At 52.6% G+C, this 11,628-nt stretch overlaps 1 protein-coding gene across 3 annotated transcripts in view; it reads left to right on the top strand.

The window, feature by feature from the left end:
• The window catches only part of EPHA8 (EPH receptor A8), a 39,463-nt gene extending 28,308 nt beyond the window's left edge, over positions 1-11,155 (top strand). For 2 of the 3 annotated variants that reach the window (XM_090122863.1, XM_031607959.2), the window contains exons 6-17: positions 235-359; positions 539-701; positions 1,055-1,151; positions 1,583-1,650; positions 2,204-2,329; positions 3,062-3,247; positions 4,048-4,109; positions 4,387-4,596; positions 5,975-6,124; positions 7,250-7,440; positions 7,712-7,867; positions 8,958-11,155. In XM_090122863.1, the coding sequence (XP_089978989.1) occupies positions 235-359; positions 539-701; positions 1,055-1,151; positions 1,583-1,650; positions 2,204-2,329; positions 3,062-3,247; positions 4,048-4,109; positions 4,387-4,596; positions 5,975-6,124; positions 7,250-7,440; positions 7,712-7,867; positions 8,958-9,072 (1,649 nt within the window). In that variant the 3' untranslated portion in view covers positions 9,073-11,155. The remainder of the gene's footprint in view (positions 1-234; positions 360-538; positions 702-1,054; positions 1,152-1,582; positions 1,651-2,203; positions 2,330-3,061; positions 3,248-4,047; positions 4,110-4,386; positions 4,597-5,974; positions 6,125-7,249; positions 7,441-7,711; positions 7,868-8,957) is intronic. The other variant, XM_090122865.1, reaches the window with a different exon arrangement.
• The last annotated feature ends 473 nt before the right edge of the window (positions 11,156-11,628 follow it).

Consider the following 11,628-nt stretch of genomic DNA (forward strand, 5'->3'; position numbering starts at 1 on the left):
GCCCCATTGCTCTATCCCAGAGCTGCCATTCTTTCACCCATGGGGAACCTGCTCACTCCATAGGAAATAATTTGAGACAACTGCAGCAAACACAAACCCATATACAAACCCATCCTGCACAGCCCTCAGCTTCACGTGGCTTTAATTAAAGCAGAAATATGTTTTAAACTATTTCAGAGGGTTCTGTGTTCCATCATTCCCTGCTGCCCTAACCCCATGCCTCTGCATCCCCAGCCCCATCGCAGGTGGTGGCCGTCCGCCATGAGAGCACGGGTCAGAACAGTGTCACCTTGCTGTGGCAGGAGCCAGACCAGCCCAACGGCATCATCCTGGAGTATGAGATCAAGTACTATGAGAAGGTAAAACTGAGCTTGTGGCTGCAAATCCCTCCCAGCGTGGCAGCGGGGACAGGGCTTGGTTTCAGCTTCAATTGCTGCAATCAGGCAGCCACGCTCAAAAGACTATTTTGGAAGGCTTTGTTCTCTTCCTATGGCTGCCGTGCTGATGCAGCAAGGTTTTTGATGTTGATTTTCCACAGGACAAGGAAATGCAGAGCTATTCGACCCTGAAATCCAAGGGCACCGCTGCCACCATCTCTGGGCTCAAGCCTGCCACCCGATACATCTTCCAGGTTCGGGCCCGAACCTCTGCAGGATGTGGGAGATTCAGCCAGACTGTGGAGGTGGAAACAGGGAAGCCAGGTGAGTGTGAGTGGTTTCCCTACAGACAGTGGGCCCTGTATGCTGGGAGACCCCCAGAATGGGCGTTGGATGGGTGATGGTGCTTTATTATTGAAGGCAGTGGTGGTGCAATGGCACAAGGAGGTGGTGGGGTCACTGTCCCTGGAAGTGTTGAAGGGATGTGGAGATGTGGCACTGAAGGACATGGTTAGTGGGCATGGTGGGGATGGGTTGGGGTTGAGCTGGATGATCTTAGTCGTCTTTTCCACTAGAATGATTCTATGATTCTATGACTGTGGTAGGGTGGGGGAATTTCTGAGCTCAGCAGAGCTTTCCCCATTCCAGCTCACCTCATCCTTCCCTATTTCTTCCAGTCTCCCTCCGCTATGACACGATGACCATTGTCTGGATCTGCTTGACACTCATCACTGGCCTCGTTGCCTTGCTGGTGGTCTTAATCTGCAAGAAGAGGTGAGTGTTTTCTGGAGGTTGGTGAAGTTTGTCACCAAGTGTGATGGGAGGGACGAGGGAGCTTGGGCACATCTCTCTATCAGTTTTGGCCTGAGCAGTCGTAGGTCAGGATTGAATAAGAAACCAGTAGAGTCATCCTGCCTCTACCTTCCCCAAGGCAGAACCAACATCTACAGCTTTCTCTGTAGACTGTAAGATGACAACGGGATTGTCCAGTCTGGAGGAAAGGAGGGCAAGAGGTGAGCTCAGTGCTCCCTGCAGCTGTAAGAGGGGGAAAATGAAGAGGGAAGTGCTGTACTGTTCTCTCTGATGATGGGATGTTGGCAAATCCTTACTCTAGCTCCAGGCCTGGCTTGTGCTGCTTTCTACCCAGCCTTCAAGCTGCTGGTGGGAGCAAGGAGCACCCTCTGACCCTTGTGTCCCTATGGCAGGCACTGTGGGTACAGCAAGGCATTCCAGGACTCCGATGAGGAGAAGATGCATTATCAGAATGGGCAAGGTAGGGCCCTTCCTGCTTTCGCTCCCAGATTGTGCAGGACTTCAGTTTTCTGGGCAGGAACCTGAGCTATATTCCCGTGCACTGCTGTGGTTTCCATGGGGAAAGATGTTGACCACTGCCATCGCAGGGTGGAGGGGTGGAGTGGATGCACATTGTGAGATGCAGCTGTGGAAGGTTCATCACTTGAACAACCTGATCTGGTGGGGAGCAACCAGCCCATGGCAGTGGGATTGGAATGGAGTGGGCTTCAAGGTCCCTTCCAACCCAACCATTCTGTGATTCTGTGATTCAGCATCAGGCCAGAAGAGTGAAAATTTCACCACAGACCCACATGAGGAATTATTAGGGGTGAGGACCGTATGGAGGAGATTGGGGTGGCCAGGTCCTGCACTGCTCCAAGGACATTGCCCTGCCAAGGAGTGCTGTGGGTTCCCTTGGGGTTGCCCAAGGAGTCCTGCCCCTGCCCATCCATCTCCCAGCTCCTGGCTGCCCAACCCCATAGCAGGGCTGTGTGGAAGAGCTGGTTTCCTCTCTCCCTTCTTAAACCTGACAGTGAAGTTCCCTGAGTCAAAATTCTACGTGGATCCCCACACGTATGAAGACCCCTGCCAAGCTGTGCATGAGTTCACCCGTGAAATTGAGGCTTCCCGGATCAAGATCGAGAAGGTCATTGGGTCTGGTGAGTCCCCAGTCTGGGTTAAGCTGGACTGGATGATCTTGAAGGTCTTTTCCAACCTAAATAATTCCATCCTATCATGTTTCCCCAAGCAATTTGCTTTCTGAGGCATCTGTTACAATGCTCCATAAGGGCTTCATCTGCTCCTTGTTTCTCCGGGACCAGAATCATGGGGAGGATGGTTTTTTTAGTGCATGAAATAAACTCCTCTGCATCAGCCAGGCACAGGTGGGAGCCGCTCAGCTGGCATGGCACTGACGGTTCTGGCTGACACTGGCAGATGGCTCGGCCTGTCCCGCGTGGGTGCCCAAACACAACTACCCTGCTTAGTGTGAGCAACTGGGGTGATGAGATGCAAGAAAACTGCAGGCAAAATGGTAAATGTTCAGAACAAAATAGATTTTTGCCTAGGAACAGGGGCTTGCAGGGCGGCACAGGGAAGCACAGGAAGACAACGCTGGAGCTTCAGCAGCACTAAGAGGCTCGAAGGGCTGGAGCATGCTGCAGGAACACAGGGCAGTCTGGTGCTGGAGGGTCGGTGCAAGGAGATGAGGAGTGCCCCATGCCAGGGAGGTGGTGGAGTCACCACTCCTGGATATGTTCATGAGATGTGGCATTGAGGGATGTGGTCAGTGGGCATGCTGGGGGTGGGTTGGGATTGGACTGGATGACCTTAGTGGTCTTTTTCCATCCTTAATGACACTGTGCCTTCACTTTGCATTGCCTTGCCTTCAGGGGAATCTGGAGAGGTGTGCTACGGTCGCCTGAAGCTGCCAGGGAAGAGGGAGATCCCTGTGGCCATCAAGGCTCTGAAGGCAGGCTACACTGAGAAGCAGAGGCGTGACTTCCTAAGTGAAGCCAGCATCATGGCACAGTTCGACCACCCCAATGTCATCCACTTGGAGGGGGTGGTGACCAGGAGTAGGTTGCACATGGGGAGGGGAAAGAGGTGGGAGTCAGAGACCAATTTGGGTGCTGTTCTAGCTACTGGTTTGTCAGCTATGTGGTCCCCTGCAGCCCATCTCTACTGCTTATAGCATGGGAGAGCTCACGCGGCAGGGAGAGATCCCTTCTTGCCATGCCTCTTGCCAGGAAGCTTTCTCTCCTGATTGACATTCCCCATTAACATCTTCAGAGGGAGACAGTCTGTTCCCAGCTGCTTTCCTCCTTCCCCTTTGAACTCCATTACAGAAATGAACCGCTTGTTGGCTGCATCCCAGACCTCTGGGTCGTAGGGAGGGGGCTTAATGAGATTAATTGAGATTGCCCCTGTGTCTTTGCTACAGGACAGCCCTTCCACATGGCCGTTCCCCACCTTACTGTGCAACGCTCCCCGGTGCCCCAGGTCAGAGCTATTGGATCAGGAGAAGTCCTACCCATGAGCATTTCTTTTAAAAGCTGCCTGTATAGAATAGTAATTTGAAGCCTTCCTTCAGAAAGGCACATTGGGATGCAGAGCATTATGTTAATGGCATGCAAATTTCAATGGGCTAAGGAAGCTGACCCAGCCACTTCAATAACACCTGGAGGGAGGGTTAAGTGTCGAGGTTTTGGCCACATCTCCACTGGGGTTCTGGCCACATCTCCATCGTTGTGCCCTCCACTGTGTGGGGCTGCAGGAGATCCCCAGGCCTGCATTAGCATTGCTCCCAGTAAAAGCATAGCATTGGGCTTCTTGGAGGAAGGTGACTTGTTAACTTGACCTCCTTTGTCTTCTGCAGGCAAATTGGTCATGATTGTTACTGAGTACATGGAGAATGGCTCACTAGACACCTTTCTCAGGGTAAGAAGCTCTCATATTTGTATTCATTGAACTCCTCTGGTCCTCTGGGCTGCAAGACAGAAGATGAGGTTGGGTCACACTCCTCGCCCCATGGCCATCATGGCCCCTGTGTAAGGGTAGTAGTCTCTGAGCGTCACCTCTTCAGTAGACTCCACGCAGCATCACCAGTGCAGGGCACCTGCCCAAGGGAAGAGTGGGCAGAGGGCCTAGGGACCAGGAGAGAGACTCAAGAAATAGAGAAAAACACAACTGAACTCCAATTTATTTCCTTCTCCAGAAGCACGATGGGCAGTTCACCATCATCCAGCTGGTGGGCATGTTGCGCGGCATCGGAGCAGGCATGAGGTATCTGTCTGACCTGGGCTACGTGCACCGGGACCTGGCTGCCCGCAACATCCTGGTCAACAGCAACCTGGTCTGCAAAGTGTCTGACTTCGGCCTCTCCCGCATCCTTGAGGATGACCCGGACGCTGCGTACACCACCACGGTATGGTGGTTGCCCCAGGCAGGTGAAGTTAGACACTTGTGTCAGGAAAGGCAGTGCAGGAAAGGAGAAAATCACCTCTTCGCTGTTATTTGGACATGACCCCAAAGTGCTTCTGGCTTTTAACACATTACATGAGAATGCTCCTCCTTTATGCTTCTCCAGTGTGTTCAAGAAATGTGTAGATGTGGTACTTAGGGACATGGAATAGTGGCAATATTGGTGGTAGGTGGTTGGTCGGACTTTTAATGTAGGACATGTTTATCCGTGAATCTATTCTAAGATTCTTTGGCCAATCTGATGGCTCTGGAGCTTGATATGCTCCTCTACCAGAGGTCGTAAGAGGAGAAGTGAACTCTATTGAGGGAATGTGTCCTTTTTGCTTTTTCCTGCCAATGGCATAAATCAGTGTGCTCCCAAAGCACTCCTCTGGCTGGATAAATGTTCTCAATGTGGGTCAGTTCGCAGAGGCAGCTGAGGAGTCTGAGCATCACTTTTCAGGAAAGGAAGTAGAGAAGCAAATAGAGCCTCAGGTTTGTTTGGGGTAACCCATGGCATGAACCATGAGTATGCAGTGATAGGGTCAGGAGCATAAACTCTCTGACACAGTCTCATTCAGAATATCCTTAATATAAGGATGCTTTCTTCTTCATAAACTTGTGTAGGAAGGTATCCCATCAAAAAGGGTGCATCTGTCACCTTCAATCCCCATCAAGAAATGTGACAGAGCAGGTAGAACAAAGTTGGGTAGAGGCAATTCTTAACTCTAGACAGGGACCTCTGAAAGGGGGTACATACTGAGTCTGTCTCAGCTGCTCTGGAAAACTCCCCTACATTCCCTGCACCACAGCTTTTCTCTTCGTGTTGCCAGCAACCACATTTCTGGCTTAAATGTATTCTTGGCCCATTTATTGCTGTTTTTTGTTAGCACAGTCAGCCTTTAATTCAACAAGTTCTCCTCTTCAGCACTTGCCTGCCAAATCAGTAACAGGCAGGGAGCACACAACACAACTCCCCTTGTTTGCTGCACTGAACTAACCAGGCTCTCTGCCTTTGCCCAGAGTTAGCTCAGTGTTCTTGTGCAGTGGTAGCCCTTGGCTTCGGCTCACTACTGTGGTAATGGTGGCAGGGGAGGTTGAGGTTGGATATTGAGAAAATTTATTCTCAGAGTGAGTGGCAGTGCGCTGGCACAGCTGCCCAGGGTGGTGGTGGAGTCATTGTCCCTGGAGGTGATCAAGGAACGTGGAGATGTGGCACTGAGGGATGTGGTCAGGGGACAACATTGGTGATAGATGCACGGTTGGACTGGAAGACCTCAGAGGTCTTTCCAGCCTTAGATGAGCGTACAAAATGATGCACTTTTCTCCTGATGTTGTTTCAGGGGGGCAAGATCCCCATTCGCTGGACAGCTCCAGAGGCCATCGCGTACCGCAAGTTCTCCTCCGCCAGCGACGTGTGGAGTTACGGCATCGTCATGTGGGAGGTGCTGGCCTACGGCGAGCGTCCCTACTGGAACATGACCAACAGGGATGTGAGTGGGCTCAGGGCAGCACGACAGCACATTGCCTCTCCTGCCCCATCCCAAGCCAGCCTAGCAGGGCGCTGAGGAAAAGGGAGAGCGGCCCCTACCTCTCCTCACATCCCTTCTGGGCAGTGTGCAATGCGCCTGTCCCCTGCGTGGTGACATCAGTGTGACTTTGTTTTGCTGCACAGTGGCTCCTGGCTGTGCCTGGCTATTCACATCCCCATCCCTGCCTATCCCTACCCCTACCCCTACCCTTAACCCTAACCTGAACCTGAACCCTTCCCATAACCCTATCCCTAACCCTAACCCCAACCTGAACCTTAACCCTAACCCTACCTCTAACCTTACCCATAACCCTAGCCCAAACCCAAACCTAAATCCCAGTCAGAATCTGAATGCTAACTGCTCCATATCAGCCAACACGTTGTGCCACCTTCCCATTCCCTGCTAGAGCTCAGGGTCCCATGGTCTCTAGGCACTCACCTGCCAGTTCCTCCCATGCTGGCATCCATCCCTCCCTCTGCCCACAGGTTGTTCCCAAGAAACCCAAACCTGTGTCACCTTTGGTTTTTGACTCTGTAGAACCATAGGGCTCCTTGTGTTACCTATGGAAACTGTACCTCTGCCTGCTTTCTCCCTGTCCTCGAGTCCTGAGTGTCCCCTCTCTCCTTAGTGCTTTTCTTATCTTAGAAAGTAGCTTTGGTGACAGAGCCACAGGGACTTACACAGCATCCTCTGCACATTCCTTTGAGCAGAGTTCTTGCAGCCTTGCTGAGCAGTGGCAAGCTCTGGTTGTAGAACAACTGAATGTGAATGAAGCTCTCGTGACTTATCTGCTGGAGGCAAGCTGTGATATTTTAGGCCTGCTGGACCACTTAATCAATCTGCTGTCATAGCAGTGATTTCTTGTATGTGTGTGGCATCCAGCCTGCTTCCAGCTCTCTGCAGATGCTGCACACAGCTCATTGGCAATAAACTTGTCATTCAGCATGAATCTGGTGTGCACCCTGCTATTTCCCCTTCTGACAGCCTTAAGAGCTCATGCACCAGTGCTTCCCTGCGGACAGCAGTTTAGGGTGCTTGGATACGGGCAGGAGAGCATCTCCTCTATAGCGTGTGGCTTCCTTTCAGGTCATTAACTCAGTGGAGGAAGGCTACCGCCTGCCAGCCCCGATGGGCTGCCCCACAGCCCTGCACCAGCTGATGCTGGATTGCTGGCAGAAGGACCGAAGTGAGAGGCCTCGCTTCTCCCAGATCGTTGGCATTCTGGACAAACTCATCCGCAACCCCGACAACCTGAAGTGCACTGCCACTGTGAACCGGTAAGGGCTCCCTGGGTGCTGCAGGGATAAAAGGGAAATGTTGTACACATGTGGTGAGGCACTGGCACAGGTTGCTCAGAGAAGTGGTGGATCCCCATCCCTGCAGACACCCAAGGTCAGGCTGAAGGGGTTCTGAGCAGTGATGGAGCTGTGGGTGTCCCTGTGCATTGCAGGGGGGTTGGACCAGATGGCCTTTAAGGGTCGGTTCCAACTCAAACGGTTGTGCAGCCTCCACTCAATCTCCAGGACTGACCCCTTTGTCCTGCTCCAGGTTCACCCAGACACCTTTCAACAGGACTCTCCTTGACTTCTCCTCCTGCCTGACAGTGGAGGACTGGCTGGACTCCATCCGGCTGGGGCACTACCGGGACAACTTTGCCACGGCAGGGTACTCCTCCCTTGGCATGGTGATGAGCATGAATATTGAGTGAGTACCAAGAAGCAGACAGCACTGATGGGGTTTCCCCAAGCTCTGGCTTACTTGACCTTGCTAGTCCTTGAAGAGGAGGATGCCACCCCTCAGGAAATCAAGATTGGTCTGTACCAGGATGCTCTGGAAATCCTCTGCCAAGTGAATACAGACCCTCCCCTGCCTCTTTCTCTCTGCTCTCACTCCCATCAGGGGGAAATCAGAAAGTAAGAAGCTATAGGGTGCTTCAGGCATCACCATGTTCCATGTTGCTGGTCCCAGCGGTCCTGTCTGCTTGGAAACTTGATGGAACAGAGGCAGAAATTGCTCCCTAGTGACCAAGTCTGGGCAAAGGAGGGCTGAAGAAGGCTTATTCCACCATCTGTTCTCCTCCTTCTGTTGCTCAAGCATCCCTCCAGAGGTTCTCTGGGTTAGCTGTTGCCATAAGTGTTACCAGAAGGGATGGCAACTATAGCTGCTCCCACCCTAGGCTTATGTTCCCCATCTTTTGCTGTTAGCTTTCATATCTCTGAGTATGAAGCAATCTTTTCTACCTCTGAGGAGAGTTGCTCCCTGTCAGAAGATGTGAGGCATTAACTACTGTGACTCAGAAAGGGTATGATGGTGCATGCATTGGCTGGGCTGGGACAAGCAAAGCAGGAACTGGTGAAATGGGACATGGAGAGATGCAGGCAGAGGGCTGTCATGTGCATTGATTGGGGGCTGTAGTTGGGGCCTTTGCTGTGGCATCGAGTTGATATGGATCCTTGTTTCTCACACGTCAGGGAAGCTTTTGAGCACAGAAACTCATCATCCGTCTGTCTTTCTGACCAGTTTATCTGAGGGCATCTCGCTAAAACTGAATCCAATTTCAGAGCATCGATTTTGTCACCCACCAGTCTGTCAGGAGCAATGGCCCTTGCTCCTGCTCCCCCAAGCTGTCAGGAGGCTGTGCCATGGGGAATGACAGCCTCTCCTTCCCCAGGCAGGATGCCCATGGCCCTTGGAGGAGAAACAGGCGAGAGGTCCATGAGGAGTGCATGCAGTCAGGAGCTGTGTCTCTATGAGGCCAGCCTATGGGTTTTCTGACAGTGTCCTTCTTCTCCAGGGATGTTCGGAGTCTGGGCATCACCATGATGGGCCACCAGAAGAAGATCTTGAGCAGCATCCAGGCCATGCGCTCCCAGCTGCTGAACACAAACGGCCCCAGGAGGCACCTCTGATCACCAGCTCTGCAGACCCACAGCATACATTCCTTAACACTTACTTTGGCACAGGGGCAGCAGGGGGGGTGAATGAGAAAGGGGCTCCAGACCAGGATCTGGAACTCCTCCAGCATCTCTTTGATTTGGGCTTCGGTGGAAATATGGCTTTCCAAGTACCTTGACAATCCTGCTGCCTCCTTCCCCCATCTGAAGACAAGAGGGAGGAGTAGCAAACAAAACAGCAATACCAGGACATACAGGACTGAGCTTGTCATAGGCCACAGCTCCTTCGGATTTGATAAGAGGGGAGTCTGTTGGATCTCTGAACTGAGGAGGGTCCCACAGACTGCCACACAGCAGAGGCAACCCTGCTCCCAGTACCTCACAGTGCTCTAGCCTGAAACAGCCTGCAGGTGACTTCATGGGCACCCCCACTAATCCCAGGAGAGCAGGGGACAGAGTGCCAGCCTGCAGCACTAGGGACTGCTGGCAGGCTCCCCGTGCTCTCTCCACCTGGGGAAAGAGGGATTGGGGTTTTCTACCTGGATCCTCAGAAGCCCCATGTCCTGCAGGAGTCTCCACCTCTTGAACACACCAGCACTGCTCCTGTTTGGACACAGCACAAGCGTCCCAGGGCAGCCTGGGCATGTTTTTTAGGGCCACATGCTCAGGTTTCTCCCCTGGCAGAACTGCCATCTCCTGTCCTTTGGTCTCCCCCAGCTGCACCACAGCACAGTGGGAGAATTTGCTCCCACCTCACGTCACTGGGGCTAGAGAGACTTTTACCAAACTTTGTTCTTATATAGCCCTAGAGGAACCCAAGAGCTGCCGGATTACCATACTGCCAGCCTACACCTGGGGCTGCCATATTATCTGCAGAGTGTGGATCCTGAGCAATATTTCCAGCTGCAGCCACACAGTCCGTGCCATACAAGGCTGGCAGGATCTCCAGCATTACCCAACTGGTGAGCCCAATGATGGGTGGCTGACCTTTCCTCCTCAGCTCTTCTCCACCCTCCATAGGAGCATCTCTTCTGGCAAGCTTGTCTGGCGTGGAGCAATGGCTTCTGGGGACATGCAGAGCTGTTCAAGAGGTTGAGGTGGATGCAGTGTTGCGGAGGTGCCAGGAGGGTGAGCAGGCTGTGGGCTGGGAAGGCTATTCCTGGTTGTAAATACAATTTTATATGGGTTTGGGGACTGTTCTACTGAAATCCAATGTCAAGTACACAACATTTTCTCAAAGCACAGAAGCCTCAAATGTGGGACTGAACTCACTGCAGAAAAAAAAAAAAAAACAACTCTGCTGGGAGCACGGCTGGGGAGGGGAGCAGTGCTGGAGGGGACACACTGTGGGACCCACAGCATCTTGTCTGTAGCACTTGCACAGTAAATCCAGCATCACTCCAGTAAAAGTGCTGGTGGGATCTGGCCCAGCGTGTTTCTCTCAGCACTGCTTGGGCACAAGGAGGGTGGGGGGAGGGTTAAAGCCATTTCCCAGCTGCAATAATCCTGGCTGAACTGGCCCTGCTGGGGCTAGCTTAGCTTTCTATCCTGGGCACTTACATCCTGATGAATTCTCTGACTGTGGCGGGCACTTTACTTCTTCCTATGGAAGCTCTTTGTAACGGGGGACAGATGCAATGTGTTGTTTAATTTGTATTGCACCTTATGTCCTGCACTCAAACCTGTCACACATCCACCCTGCAGTCAGTGTAATGATGGAGCTCAGCCCAAGCCCTGCCACATGGGGCTGTCCATGTCCTCTCTTTCCAATGATGGGATTCCCTGGTGGGTCAGTCTGTCATGGACAAACTGCCCTTGTACCCAGGGACAGCAAAGGACAGGCCCATGCCTTTGGGGTCATGGAGGTTGAGTGCTCCTGGCCCCATGGCCTTGGGGTTTGACGGTGATGAGGGCTGCAGGCTCTGAGTCTGGAGCCACCAGATGGCCCCTTTCCAGGTGGCTCATGGGTCAGACCCTTCAGTGGGGTTGGGCAGTTCCTGTCCCAAGGCCCGAAGATGCACAGACAGTGGCCAGGGGGGGATGGTGGGACAGGGTTTACCTTTTATATTCAGACTGTGCACCTCTTCCTGAACAATAAAACTCCTTCTTCCCATGGGCCGTCTCCTCACCTGTTCTTGTTCTGTGCTGCACAAAGCTGCTTCACATCTTACTGAGAGCGTGGGGACCCCTAGGGATGATCCACAATGCACACAAGGTCCAGCACTTGGAATCCATCTCCTTCCCTGCTCCAGAAGTACCTCATAGTTTAAGGATACATCCCTATGGAGTAGCAGAGTCTTTGGGATGAGCCCATATGTGGAGTGAATGTCCAGAACTCTGACTGTGGGCTCCCTGACTGGGCTTCACTGGGAAAAGCCTCCTCTAAAGCACTGCATCAGTGCTGTGTAGGGCAGGAGGTCATGCAGGCACGGCAGATCATGCAGGCAGATGTTCCTCTGAAGCACCACAGCTGCTTTCTCCCGGGCTCACCGTGAGCTGTGATCAAAGCCCACTGGAGATGAAAGACAGTGAGGACAAAGGGGACAGCTCAGAGCGGTTCTGCCTGGAACA

This window comes from Phasianus colchicus, chromosome 22 (assembly GCF_987193195.1).
Source record: "Phasianus colchicus chromosome 22, bPhaCol1.hap1.1, whole genome shotgun sequence".
NCBI lineage: Eukaryota > Metazoa > Chordata > Aves > Galliformes > Phasianidae > Phasianus > Phasianus colchicus.